This window comes from Heteronotia binoei, chromosome 18 (genome assembly GCF_032191835.1).
Source record: "Heteronotia binoei isolate CCM8104 ecotype False Entrance Well chromosome 18, APGP_CSIRO_Hbin_v1, whole genome shotgun sequence".
Lineage (NCBI taxonomy): Eukaryota > Metazoa > Chordata > Lepidosauria > Squamata > Gekkonidae > Heteronotia > Heteronotia binoei.
Window position 1 is genome coordinate 22,813,160 of NC_083240.1, and position 27,619 is coordinate 22,840,778.

At 42.7% G+C, this 27,619-nt stretch overlaps 2 protein-coding genes across 9 annotated transcripts in view; both read left to right on the forward strand.

Annotated features, from left to right (window-relative positions):
* The window catches only part of CAMTA1 (calmodulin binding transcription activator 1), an 898,374-nt gene extending 885,567 nt beyond the window's left edge, over positions 1-12,807 (forward strand). For 4 of the 8 annotated variants that reach the window (XM_060259691.1, XM_060259693.1, XM_060259692.1 and 1 more), the window contains 2 exons: positions 4,918-5,098; positions 9,153-12,807. In XM_060259691.1, coding sequence (XP_060115674.1) covers positions 4,918-5,098; positions 9,153-9,157 — 186 coding nt within the window. In that variant the 3' untranslated portion in view covers positions 9,158-12,807. Of the gene's footprint in view, positions 1-4,917; positions 5,099-9,152 lie in introns of those variants that run through there. The other 4 variants (XM_060259694.1, XM_060259695.1, XM_060259696.1 and 1 more) reach the window with 2 other exon arrangements.
* Positions 12,808-19,239: 6,432 nt separating this feature from the next.
* On the forward strand, positions 19,240-27,207 carry VAMP3 (vesicle associated membrane protein 3). Its single transcript, XM_060259713.1, has 5 exons — positions 19,240-19,582; positions 21,721-21,802; positions 22,817-22,975; positions 24,974-25,025; positions 25,692-27,207. Coding segments are annotated over exons 1-5 (315 nt in total). The 5' UTR covers positions 19,240-19,580; the 3' UTR covers positions 25,712-27,207.
* Positions 27,208-27,619: the final 412 nt, after the last annotated feature.

Consider the following 27,619-nt stretch of genomic DNA (forward strand, 5'->3'; position numbering starts at 1 on the left):
TTAGGAGGGACCCACTGAGAGGGACTCCAGGGTATGAATCAGAACCAAACATACAGTGCAAACATTGAAAGCTCCAAAATGGTGCAAATAACATTCCCAGGGCCACTTCGGCTCGAGGAAACAGTGCAGGGGGAGGTCGAAACCCCTCTTCCCTCACCCTGTGGTTGCAAGCCAAACCAGACTTCTGCAGTGCTTTAAAAAGCAGAAGAAAAGTACTAAAGCAACTGCTGTGTGGCTTCCGGAAAAGTGATTCATGGCAAGTTCTGTGGACCTTTTAATATAGCATGTTGTTCAGCCCCAGAGAATAACTGGGAACTGTCCATGCTCAGGCTATTGTCCTCTCCTAGGAATCAGATTGCCATATTTTGAAAAGCAAAAAAGAGGATATATTTCCTGATCACTACGACAAATCTTATTTTAAACACCACAGCTGTTTAAGCTGTGATAATTGCAACAAACTAGGAATATGCCTAACCTTTTCAACCCCAAAAGAAGGCATTTTCATCCTTTTTAAAAATATGAGCCTAAAATAGGATGGACACCAGAAACGAGGACATGTCCTCTTTAAAAAGGCCATCTGGTGGTAACCCTAACTCTCCAGAAACAGAAGGAAATGGGTGGAGGGCACAGCATCAGCCTCTGTGATTGGTATGCTGCACAAAGCCTCAGGGTTTTTCCAGGCCAGATATACCTACTTCAGTGTGGTCTTGCCTGGTCCTTCTGCTCATCAAGATCCAGCCACTGGCCACAGGGACTCCAAGCAAAGAATGCATACAACAGGTTTGGAGTCTTGGCCTAGTCCTGATAAACAAACACACACCCACAAAACTTGTGTATGCTTATTGCCTCTATGGTCTTTACAGAGCTGTCATCCTGTTTACTTAATGACTTCTGCTAGTTGGCAGATATACAAAGCCTGAAGGGACCAGGCACTGAGGACTGCCTGGGAAGTGGTGGGAGTGGTGACAGCAAGCTCTTGGTGAACTCGCTTATGAAACGAGGGAGGAGCCCTATCTCACTGGTGCACCACCTGCTTTATGTGCAGCCCATGCCACGTTCAGTCCCTAGAAATATCACCAGATAAAGTATCTCAGGGAACAAGGGTTTGGAGAGATTTATTCCAAAGCATACACCTTCTCATACTGCCATCAAGAGGAGCTCATAATGCCCCTAGCCAGATATGCACAGCTTGAAGAAGACAATATTATTGAATGAAGTTTTCCTACTGAGCTCTAAATGGGGCTCAGTTCAACCAGACTATCACCACCACCACTGGCTTAATAGCAAAGAAACATCCTGGCAAGTTATAGAAGCATTACAGAGATAGCCAAGGCCATGCCTTTTTGGAATAAGTCTTCTAGTTGTGTTGGGATGCACAAGTTTGTGTATATCTGACTATAGTTTCAGACTAAAGCTGTTCTATCTACCTTAAAAACTTGAGAGTTGGAGTTCTGGGGTTGGCAATTAGGGAGAGGAGATTTTCTCAGCACTGCCCCTACCTACATGATTCATAGGTCTGGTCTGATTCTGCCATAAGGACTGTCATTCAGGCATGTGCTTGCAGATTCCCCCTCAGTTCCCAGGTGAGCAAGACAGGGAGGAGAAGCTTATGCCTTCCCCTGCATCATTTTCCTCACTCTCAGCCACCCTAGGGAATGCTATTTGTCCTGTTGGTGAAACTTTCATTACCGCCATCAGTAGATATGGAGACCCCAATGGAGCAAACACCATCCCTTGGTACACCTGAGTTTGAGAAAATGAAGATGGGGGCTGAAGCCCCTTTTTCTTGCATGCTACAATCCCAATCAAACCAGGCCCTGCATGTCTGCAAATTGAGTTCCCAGTGAGAAATTTGCAAGCACATGTGGTTTGCATGGATCTGAAGCCCTAGGGTTGCTTGTGGGAAACTATAAAAGCTCATCTTGTTTAAGAGATGCAGGTTTGTAGTGTGGACGTGCCTTTATTAAATCCAAACAGTTGCAGAGTTTACAGTAAGGGCAATATATTATTAAAGTGGGGATTTTTTGCATCAGTCCCAGTTCCTTGCTGATGTTTCCCTGATCAGGCTATTTGAATTGGCCAGGGATGCTGATAGGAAGGAAAATGTTCTGCTTCCTCCTCTGTCACTAGAGATGGACAGCCTTTTTGATTCAGGTTCAGTGGTGGGGAGCAACACTGATCTGTGAATATGTTGGTATTCCAGCAAACTGATATGTTGGGGGGGGGGCGTGTCTGACCAGATAATAGATGCAGATCTGGCTGGTAACTGTACAGATCCCAGAAGCAATGATGGCATAAGCCATGCCCGTTGTCTTTTCCCACACCACTGGCTCCAGTGGCGCTGCCAGTGCCTCAGAGGCTCACCTTGATGGTTTGGGCAGAGAACTGACTGGCTCTGCATGCTGAGCAAAATTATCTGATAGGCTTCCATTCAACACCCATCAAGGTACCCTACCCTGCATTAACAAGTGTGTCAGTTAGCTCTGCTTCAGACTTTTCAGATACACTTCCCCACTGGGGCAAATAATGACTCCCCAGGGCAGTTTCAGGATGGAAGACTGGGGGCGTAGACTTCTTCTCATGCAAAAAAAGTCATGATCTGAACTGAGCTTTCACATACTTGAGAATGTAATCTTCAGCTGAGAACTCCCAGTGCTCGATAGGGATGAATCCTGAAGCAGTGTATTATCTACAAGCCTAGCAATACAATAGACCATCCTCAAGTCGTCCAGGCCTGCCAAGAAGACTGTCAGATGTGCACTTGCAAAGTCTCCTTGGAGGATTCATTTCCTAGGCCAATTTGAACTGATATCACAGAGTATGGAGAGAAGGGACTTACGCCCTTCCCCCATCCCCTTTTCCAGATCTGAAATGGCCCTGCGGCGCTATTTACCCCACGGAGGACACTTTTGTGTGCCCCATCAGTAAACTTGGAGCCCCCAGTAGGACAAATAGTAGACTCTGAGAGCTGTTTCTAGTTGGAAGAATGGGAGAGGGGGAAAGCTGTAAGATTCTTCTCCTTACACGCCATAGCCCCAATCCAAATCAGGCCCCATGTGCCTGGGAAGTTAGTTCTCAGCAGAGATCTCACAAATGCATGTCCAGTCAGGTGGATCTGGGGAAGACCCTGGGGGGTAGAGAATGTAATGTGTGCTTAGGTCTGGTCACAAAGGGGGAGGGTAGAGTTGAGTGGCTTCTGCCTGCTATTCCATTCAAAAGAGAGAGATTTTGCACTAGGGCTTGTTCTGGGTGGAGAGCCCTTTTGCTCCCGGTGCTTCGCTTGGTTTTTGCACAAGCTGCCCTGGAGCTGTGACTTGGCACGCTGCTTTTCCACAATAAGCAAGATTCTCTTACAAGCAGTTTCTTGGTCAGAGTCTTTTGCCCCCTTCTTTTCCTAGCTCTGGAATGGTTAATTATAGCACCTTCCAGCCATCAAAGCTAGCAAGATAGCAGAACCACTATGAAAAGAATTCTCTGACCATTATTTTGCTACTAGACCAAGCAGGCAGATGCATTCCAAAGAGTCTGAAGTCTTCTCATGTGTGAGAATTAAGACAATCTTTGAAATTTGTTCATTCAAGAATCCAATACAGAAAGACTGAAAGGGAGTGATTACTTTTATATCACTGGCAATGAAAGCCTATTTTACACCTAGCATAACAGTAGATATGGTATTGCCACTGACGGAGTCATGGTCATTCCTGGCTATGCTAAGAAGCACACCTGTGCAACATATGCCTTCGTGGCATTCACATTTTACTCTCAAAACATTGCAGGTATTTTATTTGAAAGGCAGAAATGTATGAACAGGCCCTTTTGAAAAGGCCTGCAGGACCTCCCCACAAGGAATTACTCATACCTGCACATTGCTAAGGCAGGAACCAACAGGACTTTCCAAGCCAAGCACTAAGGGGGATGAGCCACCTCTATGAAAGTGATCAGGGAGAATTGGATGTTTGCATGATGAAGCTTTGGATTTTTTTCTGTGCAGAAAAATGTGACAGTTGACAAGCAGAATGGTTTGAATTCAATGGGTTTTGCTAGATCTTCATTTTTCACTTTCAATGTGCGTGGGAAGTGTAGAACTTTTAAAAGATGAACTTCCCACAGAGGTTCTCTATAGCTTTCTTGTGCAGAATGGGAAAATGTACTGCACCCTGAAACAATCCCACTGCTAGAATCATCATTAGAGGTAATGTAGAACAATTTGAGGTATGGCCAGGCACTCTGCATTGTGGTAAGTATTGCTGTAACATTCTGTAATCTCAGAATTTTTGTTTTCTTTTGAAAACCAAAGGCTCATCACCAGAGGACCAGTTACTGTGCCTCTTCTATGGATTGGGAGGCTTGTTAAGTTTTCTCGTTTTTTAAAAGAATAGCAGGCTTTCTGAGGACCAGGGCCTATGATGGACTGGAAGCAGCTCTGGGGAGAGCCTTCCAGGTGAGAGAGCCTTGCTGAGGAGATGGATTCATAGCCACATCCAGGCTTATTCTGAGAGAGTCATCCAAGCAGGAGAGTGAGGAGTAGATGACTGGGCTGGTGGTGGGGCTGAGGAACAAGGGAGGAAGCCTGAAAAGGCCATGGAGTAAGGAAAGCATTGAGTGAACTGTGGAGTTGGTTTGTTGCCTGGACAAACCGTGCTTAGTGATGGGTGGATGAAACTTGAAGAAACTGTTGGGGGCCTCAGAGGCCTCAGTTTTTGTCAAGAAAGAAATTGGTGCTCTGAGACTGGCTGGGGCTGCAGATCAGCTCCCTGAAGGTCCAGGCCTCAAGATGACACCACAGTCCTGCAGTTGGCAGTTATGATGATACCTGGCCTAAAACGGGGGGGAAAATGACAGATTATGGTGCAGTGTGTGCTGAGGGGGCTGCCACAAAAGTTTCCAAAGTAATGTTGTTCCATTTGCCTCTTTCAGGAGCGGAACGCTTTCGAAGCACAAATCTGTGTGTTAAGTTGCAGGCCGCACACTCTGGGGTGTCTCTCTTATTGGGCCTCTTTCTCTTTTTGTTTTGCAACCCAAATGAGAGATCTGGAAAGAGGAAAGAGCCCCCATTTCCTAAATTACCCACGAACCATTTCTGCTCTAAGAGCAACAGGTAACTGCTTACGAAGCTCTGTCCTGGGCCTCGACCTTCACCCTCTCTTGTCTTTTTCTGACCAACCAATTCTGCTGTCAGTTTCATCCAGCATTTCTTTGGCTGGGCATTTTGAACAAGACAGCTTTGCAGCGTGCTTTTACTCACACAGCCATTGTCCTCCCTTTAGAATCTTTTTTCTCTAGCTAGACCAAATTCATTTGCTCACTAAGTTCTCAGCTGAAGTTGCGTGGGGGACAAACTGGGGAAGGCTGCCGCTAGCTTTTCTGGGCTTTTGCTTATTCCATCGCTTCAACACGTAAGACCACTTTGCAGTGTTTTGAATTGGCAAAGAAAATCCCATGCTTGTTTTAGTTGGATGGAGCCCTTACAGGGTGGGGTGACACTCATGTTTCCTCCCTTATTAAAACTCTTAGTGAAATAAACAGTCCAATGCCTAGCAGTACATCAGTGAAACGGGGCCAACCCCAGACAAAGTAAGGGTGTGTGCACTCTGTAATGAGCAGAAAAAGGGAACAAACCAAAACACCCTCACCAAAGACTGAGCATGATTATTACCTTCCAGGACCACAGAATGTAGAAGGCACATCAACCTTGGGGGAAGGAGGGGAGGTAATTGTCCTATTCAGTCTTGTGAGAATTCTAGCAGCCTGGAGGGAAGGAACACAAATGAAGGACATGATCCAGAGTCCTAAATTCTTTTAAAGATTCTGACAACTTTGAAGTGTTTCTTCCAGTTCTAATCACACACATCCTTTCAACTGTAAAGAACCAGAGATTCAGGCAGCCTCCTGCTGTTAGGTAGCACTCCTCACACCCTGTTGTGCTGACTAGGAGACATTCTAACTGGCAGTAACGGCAGAAGTCTTGAAAAGCAAAAGATATATCTCTGCATTCTCCTTTCAAGACAAGTGGGATGAAGGATGTGTTCTGAGCCTTCTCAGGATAGTTACAGCTTTACTAATAAACATTCATAGAAAGGAACACTTCCAATCTCGTTATTTTGAGTTCCTGTTTCAAATACTGGTTTGTTAAAAACAATGCTTTGTCTGTATATAAAAGTGCTGCCAAGTCACAGCTGACTTATGGTGACCCCAGCAAGGAGCTCTCAAGGCAAGTGAGAAGCAGGGTTTTCCTTTGTGGTTTCCCTTCCAAGTACTACTGACCATGCTTAGTTTCTGAGATCTGAAAGATTGGACTATACCATGCCACGTTAAAGTACTGTCCTTTCTACCCCAACTCAAAGGCCCTGAGCCAGCTCTAGCAGCACTTTGTGTGACAGTGGGCCCAGGTGGGGCTATGGATCCCAAGTGTATCAGAGGTGCCCATTAAATTCACTGAGGGTGTGATGAGCATCATGATCTGCATCAGCTGCCTGCATAACATTGCTGGATCCTAAGTATAGAAGCTGGAATCATCTGAAAATCCATTTCTGCATATTAGGGCAATGTGTGCAGGTGGTGCCAGAAATTACAGTAACTCTGGAATCTTAATCAGTTATTTTCTCTAAGAACTGCTACAAGGCTTGTCAGTATGTTGAACTCGATAACATCTTCATTAAACAATGAGGCTAGCTGAGTGCTTGAGCCTTGGTATACAAGCAAATCAACCAGATGACTTTTGTTTGGGGGGGGGGCACAGTTTAGGGCCTGAGAAAGGTGTCGTGTAAGTCTACAGATACCATCTGTACTCGTGCAAATGTGGAATGTTGCAGGAATTGGCATGCATTTTCCTAAATGAGGGCAACCAGTCTGCACCAGTACAGACATTGCATGCTGATGACAGATGGTGCTAGCCAAGCATGACTTGCATTCTCTCCCAGCAAAAGTGCTCTGATATCATAGACTTTGCATGACTTGGCATGCGCCAGCAAAGGGAACACCAGCTTTAACAGATTATGCATGTTCTCAGTGAGAGATCCATGACAAGTGCAGTAAACAGATGCCCAGAGGGAAATGTGAGCATTGCATGGAAGAGCATGCCTCACATGTGTTGCTACTCCTTTTACTTAATATCTGTATTGCCTCAACTGTGTGTTAGGTACTATATCCAGGGTCAAAGCTGGGGCGGGGTGGTTCTTAACAATTAAGCTGTGTGGAGAATGTCTTTCTCATGAATATTTTGTTAGGATAAAAGACAGAATTTTTAGATATATAAGCCTTCATCAGGCAGACAGGAAAGGTAACTACTAGGTTATTAATTGATCAGCACACCAGTCTGTACTCCTTTTGGCTAAGCACCTAGAAAAACCAAAAACCTGGAGGTTAAGGCATTAACAATGCAATCTTAATTAGAATCACACGCTTCTAAGCCCACTGAATTCCATGGATTTAGAAGGGCACAGCTCTACTTAAGATTGTAATGTAGCACTCTGAAGAGAATAACTAACTTTGTTGTTAGATCCAGGTGGGCAGCCAAATGTTCTTTCAATTTGTTAATTACACTATTTTGCCATTGGATTCTAACTTTGTTATCACTTTGCATGCTTAACCTCTGCCAGTGCCCACCAGCTATAAGTAGCTCTGCTCACTGTACCCCATTCGATTGTCTGAAGAAGTATGCATGCATATGAAAGCTTACATTCTGAATAAAACTTTGTTGGTATTAAAGGTGCTACTGGATTCTAAACATAGCTTCTAACCCCATTGATTTCAGTGGACGTAAAAGCATGTAATTTTGTTTATGGTTGCACTGTTAGTCTCCTATGAGTGCTCACCTTGCAAATAATGCTTTGGGGTTGATTCAATGAACTGATTTTCAACAGGCTGTCTGAATGCACCCAGAAACAAGTTTTATTCTCTGTATGTAGGAGCCTCCTGTCCATTCAGTCTCACAAAGGCCTTCTGCACATACCTTTAGATGGAAGTGGTGTAAATACAAAAGCTCTGCATTGCCTAGAGTTCCCTGAACAAGCAGAGGCCTTGTCCACTTGCTTCCAGGTTTCCCAGCAGTACTATGGAAGTATGGGAAGAAGGGAAGCAATTCCTGTGGTAACATATGAAATATTCCTGGACAGATGCAGAGCAGCAAAGAAACAATGCTTGATGGGAAGACCTCAGGTGGTGCATCAGAAATGAACTGTAAAGAACCATTTCTACCTTCCTGTTTTTCTCCCATAAGCCCTGTTTCCAAACCACCATCTCAGCAAAGTATTTTCCTGATGGTAATTCTGAATGGTGCTGGGTGATAGCCATTTGACTCCAAAGCCTGAGTGTTAACTTTTGTGACAAAACCAGCAATAAAAAGGCCCTAAATTAGTACAGTGAATGACAAATTTAAGATGTATACTAGAAATTATACAGAAATGTTCAATATGTAATAACATAGATCCATGTGTACAAAATAATAGTCAGCAGCAAAGGACATTATGAGTTCACCAGGTTCAAAACTCTTGGGATTATTTGCAGGTATCTGTTGTTACATATGGAAACATTTTTGAATAATAGTAGTTTTTTCAAGTACATATTTATTTGCAATATTTAGGGCCTTTTTGTTGTTGGGGTTTTTTTACACATTTCCCTGCTCTTTTTTATTTTTTGTGGAAACTTGACCAAAACAAACAAAAAACCCACCAAGTGGGGTCAACCCACCAGGCCAAAAAAATGCCTTATGGGTGATTGTTCATTATTTAGCTCAGAAACATATACACACAACCCATTAATGCAGATCCAAGATGGCAGCAAAACCATGTGATTTCTCAAACCTTGGGTAGGCTTCCATAAATGGTGGTTGGACAGTGTTTGGGTCACAAGTTGTGCAAGTCTGGTCTGAACTGTGTAGTTCCACTGTGACTCCAGTACAGAATTAATTAATGAACTAATGTTTTGGCCTTCTCTCTTTTTCCATTAACATTTGGAAGTTACTTCTTGGGACTCCTTGAATTTTTGAATGTAATAATGTAGGGGGGGGGGTGGTATTCCTAAATGCTTAGTGAAAATGTTTAAAGACTGTAATATATTTTGCAAAAATAAAATGATACCAAAATGAAGAATGTCTTTCTCAGAGAGAGAGCTCTGAAGCAGAAACTTCACCCGCTCCTGCTTTATCTTTTCAGAGTGAAAGAATTGAGAAAGGCCAAGGAACCTGAAGATAGAGACGGCAGCATCCCGTAGCAATGTGACATTGCTTTTGACTGTTTTCATTTTCTGTTTTTAGCAGAAACATGCAACAACAATTACAAAATGATTTAATTATTAAAAAAAAGAAACTGACTGCAGGGCCGAGATTATCGGCTGCAGGATTTTAACAGTAATGTTTAGTCATTACATTTGCACTTTCATGGACAACTTTTAATTTGTTCAGCAAGACATCTTGGAACTCAAATCTTTGGTTGGATCATGGGGGGGTGGAAAGGTGACACCGGAAGGAGTTTTCATGAGTTGCTTCGTTCCGCTCAAAAAAAGAGAAGGGGAAAAAGAAGCAATTAATTATCCTTTCCATATAGGGCTGTATTAAAACAAAACAAAAAAACGTGTGGAACTGTACAAATAGTATACCAAAAAAAGCAAAAACCCACAACCCAAGAATGCTATACCTGCTCCTGCCAGTCACCTCCAAGATCCAGAAACGTTGGGATTCTCCGTGGAGAGGCTTTGATCACCTTCCGTCTTGCTTGCGTCCATCCCCTTCTCCATTTCCTTGCACGTCTGTCTTTCTGTTCTTCATCTGAATCTCTCTTTACAACACACTCTAATGCAACTTTTTAGATCTGCTGGTTTTAAATACATCCCGTGGGAGTTTTTCCTGAAAGCTGTCAGTGTTTTTAAGGCAAACGGGTATTTGCAGGGGGGTGGGGGTGGGGAGAGAATGGGTGAGCAGCTCAAGCAAAAAGTTCCTTTTCTTGGTGTCTTTATTTTTTTCCTCTCTAGGGCCTTCAAGAATATCAACTGCCATGCACTTCTCATATTAGGCACTTTATTTTCTGGCCTTACTTCACATGAGATTTTTACTTATTTACTTAACAATGATTTGTAAAGCATTTTAGTAACCTGCAGACCTCTTGTGCGACCGAAAAAAGTCATGTGCAAATAAGCTGACTGGACATTTAGACCACCTAAGGGGGGCAGTGTGGTGCTGCATTCCGGCCAGTAAATTTCTTGTTTTGGCTATTTCATCAAACAAAAAGAAAAGAAAATTTAGGCAGTTTCTGTATATAGAGAGAAGGTAAAAAATGGAAATGAGAAATATTTGAAAGGGAATATATTGATTAATTGCTAAATATTTTATTCACAAAGGGTCAATAACTTGGTGAGAGAAATTTGATTATTTGTATAGTTTTGTCTGAATGAAAGAGCAGAGTGTGGATGTATTGTTTGTACATATTGTATATACTAAACAGATGTGCATGAATTCAAGGAAAAAAAGAAATGAAAAAGCAAAGCATTAGTGGCTATGGTCTGTAAAATGAAACAAAAACTTTATTTCACTATAAGAAACTTTATTTTAAATGTTCTTTAGAAGAACATTTTGCTAAAGCATGACTAAAACTGCAAAAACAAAAGAGCTAATGTATTTAGACTTAGGAAAAAGGCAAAGTAACATTACTTTTAAAAAGGATATGTTTACATTTGATTTTGGCTACCAGGAGTTTATTTAAATTTTATTTTAACCTTCTTGGGTTTTTAATTTTTTAAAAAAAATTATTTCTCCTTTTTTGCCAATGGTGCCAAGTAAAGTGAATGCTAATATTGCTTAAGAAAAAAATTAAGTTATTTTGCAAAGCAGATAATCATAAGAATACAAAATTGTATCTAGCTTAACACCATACACACACTCCAATAAAGAACACTTAGAATGAACATAAACTAAAAAAAAGAAAAAAAGAAAATAAAAAGAAATAGTATTAAAGTAGAAAAATGTTTCACATGTCCATATTTCCTACTGGAAGTCAGACAATGTACTAAAAAAATTGCACAAAAATTTTAAAAACGTAAAAAAAATTAAAAGATGCAAACAGGTTTGTAGGGGTGTCATGGTATATTGCTATTTCCACATAGAGAGGAGCCAAAGAAATCAATTTTAAATTAGCCGTTTCAATATTAAAGCTAATGTGAAATGTAGACCACGGGGAGGGGGCAGAGCCTAATTTTCAAACCTTACTCTGCTTTGTCTGGAGTGTTTTGGCTTTTGACTGGATGTAGCTAAGGTCAGAGGTGGACACTGCCTCCCCCCCACACACGTGTCTCTTGCTAATGTTCCAAGTGGGTTGATAGGTCTTACCTTTTTAGATGCTTGATGTATGAACACTCACTCTTGCTTGACCCCAGCTATCAGGTGAAATGTTTTAGTCTTGCTCAAAAGGCTTGTTGTGAAGCCTAAAAATACTCACAATTCTGTGAAGCTTTTAAACTGGTGTCTTTAAAAAAAATTAAAACACAAAGATAGTGGCAAAAAACCCAACCTGGGGTCAGTGCTCTTGGTGCCTTTTCTAGTATAATTGTATCTCTTTTAATTACCTTCCTTTCACTGCCAGGATTGAAAAAAAAATAACCCTTATGTGTGGTGAAGCTTGTCCTCAGAACTCTCTGTACATTTGTTAATTGCTGCTGTCTGGCCCGATTCAATAAAACAAAAGATGCCAAAGGAATTTGGCTCCCGTGCTGTGGGCAGAGGCAGCCTCAAACCACACAAGGATTTTATTGAACGAGGCCCTTGCACAAGAAGTATTCCATACACAGGAATGAGAATCTGCAAGGAAGCTCTTTGGAATACTCTGACAGAACTGACATTTGACAATGGTACGCTCTCCGTCTACTTCTGTAGTAACGTTATGAGCAGAGATCATTGCTTTTTTTCCTTTTTTTTTTTTTTTAAAAAAACCTAACAAGAGTAATGACCCCAGTGGAAAATTTCAGTCCCGTTTCTGTTTGTCCCAAGGGGTTTCAGATTCAGTGCAATACTGAAGTGTTTTCACCATTAACCCTTCCAGATCCACAGGTTTGGTGGTGCATCGACCCATTGGCAGTCTGACCCTCAATGTGCTCTGCTGGAGCAAGTCCCATGGCAAAGGAGGCAGCTTGCGCCTGCAAGGCAGCTTGAGGTTCGCAGCCATAGTCCCTCCCCCAGTTTCACAGAGAGCTCAGGGGTCCACTTGTCTGCTTAAAGTTTGACATGTGCCAAAATGCCTTGCTGAATTGGGGCTGTGACTTTTTGCCACATCAGTGAGTGACCTCTGGCACGTTCTGCTTAACAACAGTCCCCAAATTAATATCAAGTATTTCTGCCTGCCCTTACCTTGGTTGTGGGACTTGGTTAGTAACAGGGAAAAACCCAGATGGGCATCCGGGATAACCAGGCTTCCCAAGCAGCAGGGCCCAGCATCCTTTTGTGTCTCCTGAAAAACTGGAATTGCTCCTTTGTGTGACATCACCTGTGAGAAACAAACCATACTGTGTGAACGAAATAAAGAATATAACATGAACCCCCTCCATGGTTGCACGCTTCATGGCAGTTCCACAGAGTAGTTGGCGCCCAAACAGAGGGGAGGGGGGTCCCCCAAGACTTGCATGTCAAACTAGTATAGATGTCTCTTTTGTAAGTTTTATTTTTGTAACTGCATGTAAAAGCATCACTGAATCAATGGATCTGTTGAAGAACTCAGCTGCTGGAACCATGCAAAATGTTTTGAATTGCCCTTAAAATATGGAAAATGTTTTCTGAATGCTTTATATTCTTTCTGCTGTAAATTAAAAATGAAGAAAATTTCCCCATTTGAAGTGTTTTCTTTTTAGTATTATCTCTCCTCTTTTTATCCTTAAAGGTAGCTATGTAGTTAGGGAGTGGGGTGTACAGACTGGTCAGTAATAAAACATGAAGAGCAATTATACTGACATGTTTTCTATCTATCAGGCATGATGAAGATGCCAGATACCAGAACTAAGCGAAGGCATATATCATTGGCCCTGTGCCTGCAGTGTAACACTGATTATCCCATTCAGTCATTTAATACTACTAGTGGGGAAGAATTACAACCAAAAAATCCATTGGTGCAGCAGTTAGGATGGTTTTCGGGAAGGGGCACAACAGCTTCTGTGCATGATCTGACCAGTGAGAGCTTGGCATTTCTCAGCAGTATCTTTCAGAAATCCACAACCACTCTGAATTCCTCTCAATGAGCCAGAGGTTAGTTTTTCCTCAGAAATCTCAGGAGTGTTTCCACACATGAGATTAGAACCCCCTTTGAATCCTTCTATATGCTGCCTGCAATAATCTGATTGTTCTCTGCAGAAGAGCACAACAAGCATTTCTAACACGGTAGCACTATGACCAGTTTAGGTTTTTTGTTCACATTGCACAGCGATTGAAGCAAAAGTGCATTTTAAGCCTTGTAGATGAAAATGCCCATAAGTACTTTTGAAGCCACACTAACCAGTCATATGCCTGTGAGCCCTCTGTTAATTCTCCCTATTCATTTTGCAGTTGCTGTTTTTGCAGATGTTTCCCCCAAACCCACAACAGTAGCTCTTACTGGTTCCATCCCACCCCAGATTCCTGACCTCTAAGGTAATTCTTGACTCTCAGAGGCTGTAGCTACCATTGCTGCAGGAACTCAAAAAATTAAACTGCCCCATGTTACAATGCTACTGCCAAATATTCCTATAATCAGCTCTGTAAATATGGATTTCAGATCCTGTGAACTGACCTCAGTAGGTGTATACAGCCATACTAAGTACAGTTTAGGAATATGGTGGCACTGTGCCTGGCCTACTGCCCTTACTTAGTACTGGTATCTGGAACCAATTAAACTGTTAGGGTTGGTTGAAAGTGTCAAGACACTGCCCAACAGTGCAGCCTGTGACCCAGCGCTAGTGAGTACCAGTGTCAGAGCATTAGCTACTTATGCATGCAACAGCTGTAAACAATTGTAGGCAAAGCTGCAAACTTGGAAAGTACAAAGGGGGGGGGGGATTATGCATCTTACCCTCAGCTCCATGTGAGAAACCTTTCTAGCACCTGTAGAAGGTTGATGAAACAATACACAGTAGATCCATGTTGCTGATATTGGCAGTCCATGTTTGAGGCAGATGAGATCTCCCTTCATTCCTTATCTATGTGAGGTCTAACATAGCATCCCCAGCTGGAGGAGTAAAATGTCCAGGTCAGTGTTTATATCCAACAATAAGAGCAGAGCAGTGTCAGCAATATGCTAAAACAATATTTGTTTTCCTCTGGCTATTGTGCAGAATACCCTTTTTTAAGAGCTCCCATGACCTCATTTATGTGTGCAAGCATGCTCTAAATATACCAGACATACAGCCAGAGAAAATCCCATGCTGCTTGTCCCATCATCTGAGAGTTCTGGCAGGGCTTATGTAGTGTTTAGGAGAGCTGTAACTGGCTGCAGACTTCGTGGGAAGCTTGAGCTGTGCAGCAGCTGTAAGGCTCCCCCACCCCCCACAACTGAGTTCAGTGGGTATGTTTAAATAAAAATAAAATAAATAGACATGGTATGCTGGTGCAAGGAGCAGGATGTGGTCTGAGGGGCTTAAGATACCAACCTCCAGCACATACACAAACACACCTGTATAGCACATTTTTGGCCACTATCGCAGGACATTGCCAGCAAACGATATACACCAGCATGACACCAGAGGAGCAGTACACCCGCACACCCGGGTGTCTCCACATTACAACAGCACAGAGCTTTAAGACTGCACTCTTAACTAACATGTTCTGTTCCCAGCTGTCCCATCTTTATAAAAGGATGGATATGCCGCATTCTTGCGGAAGCAAACCAGGACTATGTGGACTTCCTGAAAAACTAAGACACTGATAAAAAAGGTTAAGGTAGTCCCCTGTGCAAGCACCAGTCGTTTCTGACTCTGGGGTGACATTGCTTTCACAATGCTTTCATGGCAGACTTTTTACAGGGTGGTTTGCCATTGCCTTCCCCAGTCATCTACACTTTCCCCCCAGCAAGCTGGGTACTAATTTTACCGACCTCAGAAGGGTGGAAAGCTGAGTCAACTGATGGGGAAGCTGAAATAAGTCCAGCCATAGGTCTTCCCTCTTAGTTGTGCAGCCTGAATCCCAAGAAAGGGTGCAGACAGGCCTCAGATTCAGCAGGAGCTCGCAGGAGCACAGCTCCTGAACTTTTCTGACGGTTCCCCCTCTTCCTCCCCACCTACCTTGTCCATTAAATAGTAGATGCAGCTGCATAACAATCCCTGGATTAGGAGAGCAGCCAGCCAGCTACCACGGGCTTTGCCACACCCCCAGCAGCCCACATGAACCCCTGGAGAAGCCTGTGCCACCCTTTCCCCACTTATGTGATTTTTGGTGGCAGGTGGCATGCTGGCCTTTTGACTGGGGGGAGGCAGCTCAGGAGACCCCCAGGCGAGCAAGGCCGGCTTGTGCTGGCTGGATCTCTAGTCAGCCCAAGCAGGCCTTGCTCACCTTGGGCTCTCCATTCTTGCATTGAGCTGCTTTTGGTTATGTTGGTACAGAGAGGCTTGTGTAGCATTGTAATTCATTTTACATTCATGCATTGAACCATTTATACCCTTCAATAAAGGTTAAAGGTTCAATAAAGTTTAAACCTTGCATAGCTAATTACAGCAAACATAAATAAAAAATTTGACTTAAAAATACAGCCTTCAATCAACAGGAATATTGCAAGCCCTCACCAGAAAACATGTTTGAACCTAACTTTAAACTCATTCAAAAGATTTAAAGGGGATGTGATTGCTGATTTTACAGCATCAGGCAATCTCCACAAAATCTAAGTGAAAGCAGCACCTGTCAAACTAGAATTAGCTAGCAAACTAATTAATGATCTTAAAACACAACCTTAACAGAAGCACAAACCACAGTTTTCATGTGAAACATAGAAACATACAGTTGGAAGGGACCTCAAGAGTTATCTAGTCCCCTGTATCTATAATCCTGAAAGAAGTTAACCACAGGTTCCCACTGGTCACAGAAAGGTAGCCCTTGGCATTTATTGGGTACCTTGCAGCAAGTATTTTCAGACAGAGGGCCATGGGTTCACAACCTACCTGAAAGTCCCACGGATCTCAGGAGCAAACAGAATGCCTTCTAGTCGTGGCTCAGCATGGCCATCTTTTTTCCTGGTTGAGTTTCTGAGACTGCAAAGTATGTGACAAGCAGAAGCTGTACATTCCAAGCTTTCTCCATGTTACAAGAGGGTTTACCTGTGAAATTTCTTACACAAAAACCCTGACTAGGAAAAGATGTATTTACTTACGTACTTCATTTATAGACAGTCTTTCTCTAGGAGACTCAAAGGCCTTGACACCTTCTTGGAAGCTGTCTCTTTTGCAGTTCTTGTATCATGAGAGCTGTGTCCTGAGAAGCTTTAACTGTTAGCTAAAGAAAGAGAGGATTAAGAAAACAGCTATGATACTTAAGTTCAGACTAGCTACATAGCAGTATCATTTCAAGCAGAGAGGGGCAGGAGGCGATGCTTAACAAAGGTTTCGTCCCACTCTGGAATATGTTCAAGATTAAACTGCAAAAAACTGTGTGTTATTATGGTTATTCTTTTGGACCTTGCAGTAATTGCAGCAATGAGGTCAAAGATGCTCCCTTGTTTTAAGCAAAGAGATTAGCACCTTTGGCACATGATATGCCTAAAACGTAGATCCATTTTACTGTTACAATTTTACTGTTATAACTGGTGTAGGCTGAGTATTTTATTTGGATATTTATGCCCACTTTCCCCAGTGAGACCCAAAAGAGCAAACATCATGCTGGTTGCTGAAAAAAGTGGATCTCTGATCTGAGCCAACCAGGCTGTAATGTTCCCCCTTTGGCTGTGGATTCCCAGGTTAGGGTTACTCACTCAGGCATCCGTTCTCAGGTCCATTCAGCAGAAACAAGCTGGCTCAAAACATCAGCCATTTATTTGCAAGGACACAACTCCAACAACTTCAGCTAACATACAAAACTGGAAACTGAACAAGAGCTCCACCCAATAACTAAATCACACAGATATTAGGGAAGGAGCAGACTACTCCATTATATACATACGTGTAAACAATAAATATACCACAAAGCAACTCCTAGGCTCTTCATTTGCCTCTGACCAAGCAGATGTAGAACTTTAATTTATTTAATTTTCAGCTTTTAGCCCACCCTCCCTGCAAGCATCTATCTCCATCTCCTCCCATCTAAGTCTCCAAGTGTTCTAAGAGCCCCGTGGTGCAGAGTGTTAAAGTTGCAGTACTGCAGTCCTAAGCTCTGCTCATAACCTGAGTTCGATCCCAGTGGAAGCTGGGTTTTCAGGTAGCTGGCTCAAGGTTGACTCAGCCTTCCATCCTTCCAAGGTTGGTAAAATGAGTACCCAGCTTGCTGAGTGGGGAAGTGTAGATGACTGGGGAAGGCAACGGCAAACCACCCCATAAAAACTCTGCCGTAAAAACGTTGTGAAAGCAACGTCACCCTAGAGTCGAAAATGACTGGTGCTTGCACAGGGGACTTTTCCTTTCCTTTCCCTGCAAGCAGACTCCGGGCAGGTTACAACAAACAATAAACACATAGTACAATATTTAAAATTTCACAATTATTAAAACAATTTAAATAAAATCCATTGATAATACACAATAACAATTGATGGCACTGTTTCAATACTCTGTCTCCATCTGCTCCCATCTAAGTCTCCAAGTGTTGAAAGTAGATGGTGGTGGGGAAACAGGCAGATGGAGGTCAATAGAAGTTGACAACATCTCCAGTGATACAGGGGGAGGCCAATATAGGTGGATAATATCTGAGTGATTTAGTTATTAGGTGGAGCTCTTGTTCAGTTTCCAGTGGATCTGGCAGAACATCTCCATCTTGCAGGTCCTGTGGAATTGAATCAAGTCCTGCAGGCCTCTGATCTCAATAGCGAGGGTGTTCTCCCAGGCTGGAGACAAAAAAGGCTCTCGTTGAGGCTAAGCAAATATCTTTAGGGCCAGGGGTCACCAGTAAATCTTGATCCAACAAGTGCAATGTTCTCCACCAGGGGAGATTGTCATTAAGGTATGTTGGTTCCAGACCACATAGGGCTTTGAAAGTCAAAACCAAAACCTTGAACTTGACCCACTATTCATAGAAACAGAGTTGGAAGGTACCTCCATGGGTCATCTAGTCCAACCCCCTGCGTAATGCAGGAAATTCACAAATACCTCCCCAAATGCCCACCCAGTGACCCCTGTTCCATGCCCAACTGGTAACCAGTGCAGCTGGTGGAGTACTGGTTGTATATGTGTTCTTGGTGTTCCGGTAAGAACACACACTGCTGCATTCTCGAGCAGGTGAGTTTCTGGAGATGGCCATCACATGGATCAGAGGTGGCTCGGTCAGAGGTGGAGAGATAGCAGCCAGTTGCCTGACCTGGTGAAGATGAAAAAAATGTAGATCTGGCAGCATTAGTGATTTGGGCCTCAGTGGAAAGGGAGATATCCAAAATCACAGCCAAACTCTTGACTGTTGGCACTGACCCCATCAAGAGCTGGGAGTTCAGCTACCTATTACTTATAAGAAGAGAGGTTGAAACCCATTGAATTAAACAGAACTTTGAAGTGCCAAAGTCTCTATAGATGGTCAGCACAGTCCTTGTCTGTGCTACCACAAACTGGTGAAGGAGGCTCAAATGTTAGCATGCTTTCACAAAAAATGCCCATGCACACAGAAAGCTAGCATATAATCAATATTGCTAAACTGCCTTCTACCATAATAATGCTTCCATATCGACACCCAAATCACCAAGCAAGAATCTCTAGGATTCTAACTGAATTGGGTGAAGGGGTTTTTTTTGGGGGGGGGGGGGCGGGGAGAGGATCTTTTAACTTCATTTTTGTCTGCTGAAATTGTCAAGAACCATCTTAGCCTGTTGCTGTTTTTATATTATGCATTTACTGCTAGACTGTTTGTATTAATTGCTGCTTTAATAATGTAAGCCGCCTTGAGTTCCCCAACGAAGAAAAGCGACTAACAAATACTGTGTTTGCTTGTATGTTTTATTGTAGTCGCTATTTAAAAAATTATCAGCATTTTAATGTTTTAATTTTTAAATACTTTTTAAAAAATTCTATACCTTTGTAAGCCGCTTTCGGGAATCTTCAGGCTGGAAAAAGTTCAAGTAAATATCGTAACAGTGAATCTCCCAACAACAGGAGAAAATGAGCGTGGGGAGGAGCCAGGCTAACTAAATTCGTTCTCTGCGAGTTCTACAAGGAACTCTCACCACCACCAGCAACCCTGCCCGATCTTCTATCCCCGCAACACGACGCGCAGTAATAGTCCTGCAGCGGGGGCGAGGGAGTTTCCGCTACCTCCGAGCGAGTCTTCCCTCCCCCAGAAATCAGGCCTGCGAGTTGAGCGCCCCAGCAAGCGCGCAAAGGGTTACTAAGGCCGAGCAGTGCAAAATTTCCTCCCCGGAGCCCCGCCCCGATCACGCTCCAAAAGGGCCTTAGCGGCAGTGTTGGGAGTAGTTTCCGTCTCTTTGCAAGACAGTTGTAACAACGCCGCAGCTGCCAACATGTGAGTCTGGTGGAGGGGGTGATCTTCGGGGCGAGACCACCTTTGAGCGCTGCCTGATGCCGGGAGAGGGGCACATTCCGCGTTCCGCCGTCCGCTTGTCCTGTGGGACCCATGGGCGGCTCCCTTCCGCTTTCTGGCGTGCGGTGGCTTGGCCGAGGCTCCCTCCGGGCCGCCAGGTCGTGCCTTTCCTCGGTGGCGGGGATTGGTACCTCTTGGGCGTTGAATTGAGAACTCCCGGTTCGGTTTCTGAGACAGTGCAGTGGGCTGAGGCCTCCGGCTGGTTTTAAAACAGTTTCAAAAAAGTTAGCGGCCATATCAATTTGTACCAAATCTGCACCAAACATGTTATTGCAAGTTATTCCAAATTTTCCCCGGAGCACTTCCTCAGTGTGGATGTGAAAAGAGGTGTAGCCTTAATTTTTGTTAACCCTCTTGGCAAGACCAGGGGTGGCCAACGGTAGCTCTCCAGGTGTTTTTTTGCCTACAACTCCCATCAGCCCCAGCCATTGGTCATGCTGGCTGGGGCTGATGGGAGTTGTAGACAAAAAACATCTGGAGAGCTACCGTTGACCACCCCCTGGACTATTGCTACATGTTTGAAGTGGCCATGAGCAACCGGGCTAAAATATCCTGCAGCTAGCCTCAGTGATACATACATACACTTCTTCAGGTATAACGAAATGGAAGAAATCCATTCAAACTTAAAGAAAAAGGCTGAACAGCAAATTAGCATATAACATGATGAAGATGTTTTAAGATATGAGGAGACAAAACAGGAATAACAAGTCAAGCATATAAATTCAATCCAGGTGGGTAGCTCTGTTGGTCTGAAGCAGTAGAACAGATTAAGACCAACAAATTTATTCAAGGTATGTTTATTCAACAGGTTTATTCGAGATCCATTTGGATCTAGCCTCAGTGGTATGATACTTGTTGCGCACCGCTTTCACTTTCTCTTTGCAGTGGAGAACTACAGTTTCCCAAAATGATCATAATCATGTTTCTTGAAGTGTCTGTCTCTTGGTCGCTAACAGCTTATGCCCAGCCTATTGTAAGTGGTGTATAACTGACAAACATACAAATAATTTTTAATTTAGGCTATGGTGTTTAAGTGGACTTACATTTCCAGAAGCAATAGGGGTTTGGAATGGATCCCTGCAAGGTGCAATTAAAAATCGCTGTTGAAGCATTGGCTGTTTGGCAGCTTCTTCTGTTGTGGCATAACTCCTCTGAGTAGTTCTCTCCTTTCATTCAGGAGCATCAGATTTTCAGTGATTTGTATAGCATCTTCTAATAGAGAGCTTGTCTATCAGGTGGTATACTGAGCAGGTATTAGGCACAGTTGATGCCACATTCTGGAATACAGGTACTTTATCTAGTTGTTTCTAGTGAGTTGTTCTTTTCATGGAGGCAGAGTAATGAAGAATGGAAGGAGGCCAGCAGTGGAATAATGAACATGTAGGCATGTTAACTTGCTGGGATGGGGGGAGAGTAAATGTCTCTGTGCTGATCTAAATTTCAGGCTATAAGGCTTTTGAAGTTGCTTCCCTGAAAACAGGAAAAAATCAACAGCTGTCTGTTCACATGCATTCCCTGTGATGGCTACAATGTTGTGGAATGATCTGCTTTGTCATTTCATAAAAAGTAAAAATCAAAATTCAGGAGAGCTTTCTTTTAGAAGGTGAGAAGCTGTAGAGAAACAATTCTACTCAGGAGGTGACTTTTAGTAGGGATGAATTCATTTTACCCTGACTGTCCTGTTGCCATAAAAAGATAGGTTTGCATGCATTATTCTGGTTGTCCCCTACTCCCCGCCATGCATTTTGCAGTCCTAGCCCAACTGCATTTTTGTGCCCATATCTTTGGCTATTTCATCAAATACATCAATATTTCTGTGGGACTGCATAAGCTCTTTTTTAATTTTCTCATCCCCCCAGAGAGCTGTTAGATTCACATGTTATCAGTTCTATCTGCTTAGTGATTGATTGAAAGGTCTTTTAAATTATACTTATGATCTGACTTGAGTCCCAGTGAGAAAGGTGGACTGGAAATGAAGTTGTTTTGGAAGCAGAATAGCATTTGGCTGTTGCTGTTGTGCTTGTACAATCCTGACTTAAAAGAAGTCTTCTGTACTGCAGGTCGACCAGTGGTCCCACCAGCTCTGGCCCTGCTTCTGGCAGCAACCGTCGTCTTCAGCAGACTCAAAGCCAAGTCAATGAGGTGAGCTTGTCTTGCACTATTCCTTTGAGTTTACAGGGATAATAAAATTGGAACGATTTTTCTTTTCCAGTGATTAATGGAGCTGGTGAACTCCTCACTAACTTTTGCTCCCCAGTTGCTTTATTACACAAAGCTGCAAGATTTATTTTTTCTGTTATGCTGTGGTTTGGGTGGGAGAGTGGTACCATTTGGCACAATGTGCGAAGATTCAGAGGTTATGTACTGTACATGTGGGGGGGGGTGCTCTTTCTAAGTGCCAAACAAATTGCTTTTTCTGCTGTGTATTGTCTGTCTGAGCTTCAAAAGACAAATGGTGGTTGGAAAGAAGGCGTTGGTGCTGTTCTCTGTGTTGTCTCTCCCCTGATGTTAGAATCAAGATAAGCATATTAACACAGTTCTGTGAACATTTTATTGTTTCCTTTTACACAGGATAAGATTTTGACATCCAGTATAACATCATAACATAAGAAAGTCAGATGTATATACTAATTGAGATGCCAAACCATATAAAGGATGTCGCAAGTTTAAATCTCACTCCATGCTGTAGTTATGCATATCTGGAAGCAGTCTGGATCTCCACAGAATTCAGAAATGTATCCTGAGTAAGCCACTTGGGCCAAGCTGAAGATTAGTGGTAGAAAGTGCTATCAAGTTATAGCGAATTTATGGCAACCCAAAGAGCTTTGAAAGATGATCAGAGGTGGTTTAAGATTGCTTTCCACCACAACCTGGTCTTCCTTGCTGGTCTCCCATCCAAATACTAACCAGGGCCTACCCAGCTTAGCTTCCAAGTTTTGAGGAGACTGGGCTAGCCTGGACCATCGAGGTCAGGGCTGGCTGGAGATTAAACCAGGGTTTTCATAATCCTGGTGAAGAACATCCAAAACCTCCTTTGCCCATTCTGTTATCATTAACACTTGTGTGCTGGCTTTGCGGCCCTGAAAATGCAGCAAATAAAAATTGTCTCAAGTTGTGACTAAACCCTTACTTAGAGTCTGGGCTCTCTGGTTTTAGGTGGTGGATATCATGAGAGTGAATGTGGACAAGGTTTTGGAAAGAGATCAGAAACTGTCTGAGTTGGATGACCGTGCTGATGCCTTGCAAGCTGGAGCAGCTCAATTTGAAACAAATGCTGCCAAACTGAAAAGAAAATACTGGTGGAAGAACTGTAAGGTAATACCATCTGTCTGTGCACTTGAACTGTCAAATGTGTCAAAGCCCCCCTCCAATACCTGTGAATGATTACATGGCTCCCATTCCCATCCATCAAAATATCCCTGTTACCCATGCCCAAATGGGCCCCCCTCCGATACCTGTGAATGATTACATGGCTCCCATTCCCATTCATCAAAATATCCCTGTTACCCATGCCCAGAATGCCACTACCACTAAGCCTTTCTTGAATCCCTTCAAAAATATTTTTTCTCTGTTAACTATTTAAGTCACTAAGGAGGGCACAGAGCCAGGCATGTGAGCAAAGAGAAGTCTGGTTAAACCCAGCCCTGTAAGCAAAACCATGAAGAAAAGTATCAAGATGTTGTCTGTGTATTGTCTTGCTACCAAATATGATGTTCATAACCTTGCTTTTATCAGTGAAGCATTTAGGGGGGAGGCAGTGTTTCTGTATATCACAGTGAGCTCATAGCAGCATTCCTGGTTAAACTTCTGGAAAATGAACATTGCATGTCCTTCAAAATTCTGTTCCATCCCTTTTAACTTTGCCAGTGGCTCTTACATTGATTTTCTGCCATAAAAGTTGGAAAGCAATTTTAGTGATGGACACTTGGTATTTGTTTTATAGTGAAGACCTGTGGGTGGGTCAGAGAAGGGAACAACTGGTTTCACTCATTAACAACTAATGTTTTCAAGATTTGAAGTAACGCTGATTATGAGAACTTCAAGGCTGCATCCTGAAACGCCTCCTCTTTCTCTTATCTTTCATTTCCTAGATTTTTTTGTAAGTGTTACGAGGCCTTCAGTGGGTGCATTGCTTTTTTTTCTTAAAGGAAAACACCAAATCACAAAACTCAAAATGTCAGTTTTCTCTGAGATTTTGAAATCAGAAAATTCCTTGCTGTGAACAGGACTGTTCCCTTCTACTGAAATATTGCAAGACTGGTAGAATCCAAGGTCACATTGAACATGCAACAAATTGTCTTATACTGAATCAGATACTTGGTCTATTAGAGCCAGTATTGTCTACTCAGACTGGCAGCAGCTTTCCAGTATCTCAGGCAGAGATTTTTCTCATCACCTACTGCCTGGTCCTTTTAACTGGAGATGCTGAGGATTGAAGCTGAGTCCTTCTGCATGTCAAGCAGATACTCCTGAGCCACAGCCCCTCCCACTTTCTGCTGTGGAAGGGCTGAGAGTGATTATATCACTGCTTTGGTGCTCCTGAGGGTCCCCATTCCCTAGGAGTGACTTTTTTTATTTTTGTGTGTGCATATGCACGTAGACCTGGAAGTCATGGCAACCTCTGATGACTGACCCCTGCTAGAAGAGGAGGCTGAATAAACCCTGCCATTGTCCTCCTGACATTCAAGGAGGTCTCCCATCCAAGTATTTGCCAGAGTTAACCCTGCTTAATTTCCAAGAGCTGACAAGATCAGGTTTGCCTTCTGGGCTATCCAGGTCAGGGCCTGTAGGAGTGACACTTAGTGGAGCTCAGTGAGAAGAGGGAGGGAGGCAGCTCAGGAGAGTTTCCTTCTATTGGTAGCAGTGCCTTCTGACAGCAGAAAATAACCTTTGGATTAAAGACTTTTTAAAGTTTAAAAAAGGTAAAGTCATTTCCAACTCTGGGGTGAAGTCGCATCACAACATTTTCACAGCAGACTTTTTACAAGGTGGTTTGCCATTACCTTCCCCAGTCATCTACACTTTCCCCCCAGCAAGCTGGGTACTCATTTTACCGACCTCAGAAGGATGGAAGGCTGAGTCAATCTTGAGCTGGCTACCTGAACCCAGCTTCCACTGGGATCAAACTCAGGTCATGAACAGAGTTCGGACTGCAGTACTGCAGCTTCACCACTCTGAGTCACGGGGCTGCTTTTTAAAAGTTTACAGTACTGTAAAAGACAAAAATGGAGTACATTTTCCAGATTTGAAGTAACCTGGTCTAAGAGAATAAAATATTATGAGGGAATTAAAAAAACTTTTTCCCCTTACCAGATGTGGGCCATATTGATAACAGTTGTTGTTGTTCTCATCATCATCATCATCGGTAAGTATGCAGATGTGAACTGTAAACCATAAACCAAGTAGAAGACCCAGATATGGAGCCTTTCACTGCACCTTCATTACTTAGGAACCAAGGCTAAATGGCCCAATGCTGTAGCCCTTGATTTTATCTACAATCTAGAGTACCATTCATCAGAGTAGGAAGGCCATATGCCAGTTGATGGGCCCTTGACAGTTGGCTCCTGTAAAGAAACAAGTTTCTGTGTTTTAGTGAGTAAAAACATCTTTATATACATTCACTAAGAGGTTTTATGATTGACTTACAATATATTCAAATCAGACATGGTAGAGAGGTTTATAAAATTATGCATGGAGTAGAAAAAAATGGATATAGTTGTTTCTCCCTTCTCCCATAATACTAGAACTTGAGCAGGGGAGACACCCAATGAAATTGTTGGGAAACAGGTTCAGGACAGACAAAAAGAAAATGCTACTTTACTCATTGAGTAATTAAACTGGAATTCCTTGTTGATGGAAATAGTGACAGCGACAGGTACAGATGGCTCTAAGAAGGGATTAGACATAGTCATAGAGGAAAGGTCTGTCAATGGGTATTAGCCATATTTACTAAAGGAAACTATTCTATTGTATTATTCTTGTCTGAGGAAATAAAATTAATATCCCCCAAACATCTGTTTTTTAAATATAGTATGGAGTACGTCCTCATGAGTTTTTTGGAAGAAACTTGAATTTGAAGAGCTGTTTCAGCAAGGAAATTCCAGTCTCTTACATCAGACTTGCTGTATTGTCAAACTTCTTGTTGCACAAATCAAACACATTTTTTGATAGTGGAAGTATTAACTTTTCTGTAGATTATGTGCCTTTATATAAATGATGCACTCTATTTTGTTAATGCTGTTAAAAGTGCCTGAGTTAAGATGTGTGTAAACCAGGCAGGAAAAAGTTTAAGACTTCAGAATTTTGTGATTGAGAGTATTGTGGCAGCAATTACTACTTCTAGAACGTATTTTAAAAGCTCACAAATATATTGTCACTACCTCACCTCCTACATATGTTAAAAGGTTGCAAAGCAGCTCATATTCGTGCCTTCCTGGGAGGACATTTACTCTTAGTAGTGCCATATCTGAACAACTTTTCGCTTAATGCCTTCTTACCTAATTTGGGAGGGAATAGGAGCTGCTGTACAACAAGCACTATGCTTTTTAAATGAAGATGCATAGTCTGATAAACAGAGCACTTAATCACAGTGGCGTATGTATTTGGGACAAAAAAGCATGATCTTCCTTGTGTTAAATCATCACTTCTTGGTGCCTTTGCACTTGAACACCATAAAGTGTTCTTAATTTTTTAAAAATTCTGAATGTACTTTTTTTTCCTTGGCTAAAAAAACCCTGAAGCTATAAGAAAGAATTCTGCTAGCTTACCAAGAAGTGTTGCTAAAAAATAACATCACATGCATTTGGGCTTCCTTTGTATCTTTTCTGCTTGGATTGTCCAGGGAGAGGTACATGATTCACCTTTATCAGATAAAATAGGACAAGGTTTTTAGGGCAGGTGGTGATGAAACCTTGGAGTCATCTGTGTCACTTTACACTGGGTGTGTTAGTCTTTTGTATGAGCTAAGGTCCCTTCATCATGGGTCCCTTAAAACTGCAGGCATGGATGGCTCTTCTGAAAGGCTATCAGATGTACCCTACTAACATGGCCAAACTTACATAAGTGCCTCACATAAGTGCCTCACTCTTGCCTCACTTTCTCTCTAGTGTTTAGTGGGTGGCATTCTTCCCCTTTTTCTTGTAGTCTTCTGAGATTTTTTTTGGGGGGGGAGGGGTTTCTGGCTCTTTGGTCCTGGGTTAAAACTGCAGGCATGGATGGCTCTTCTGAAAGGCTATCAGATCTACCCTACTAACATGGCCAAACTTACACAGGTTTGTCTTATTTTTCATATTTGCCATGAAAGTGGTGGAGCTTTTTTGGCTTGCTAGAGATTGTGGAGGGAAGGAAAGGAGTAGGTAGCATAATACACCTCGCACACTACTGCACAGTTTGTGAATGTACAAGCAGCATCTTTCAAGTTGTATTGGATGCGCACTTAATATTTGTACAATCTGCTGGTTTGCATTGCGTTTTCTTGAAACACTGTTATGTAACTTTCAAAATGCCATAACATTTTGCTGTCTTGTAACAATAAATGATTTTTCAAATTTTGCTGTCAATACTTTGATTGTACAGAGCATTGTTTACTAATTGTCTTAGCACAGGGGTGGCCAATGGGAGCTCTTCAGATGTTTTTTTTTTTGCCTACAGCTCCCATCAGCCCCAGCCATTGGCCATGCTGGCTGGGGCTGATGGGAGTTGTAGGCAAAAAAAATCTGGCGCGCTACCATTGGCAACCCCTGCCTTATCAGAAAGGAATTCACAGGATTAAAGCACTGCTTTTTTTTTTTTGAGACTGACTGAAAAGTAGTGCTCAGCTTTTAAAGTGAAGTGTGACTGTTCTACAAAATGCCTTATAGGGCTGTATTTATTAAAAGCGCATTATACCAATCGGATGTGTGTGGCCCTATTTTTATAGGAAAAACAGAGTGCTGATACGAAGGAACTACCTTTTGTACC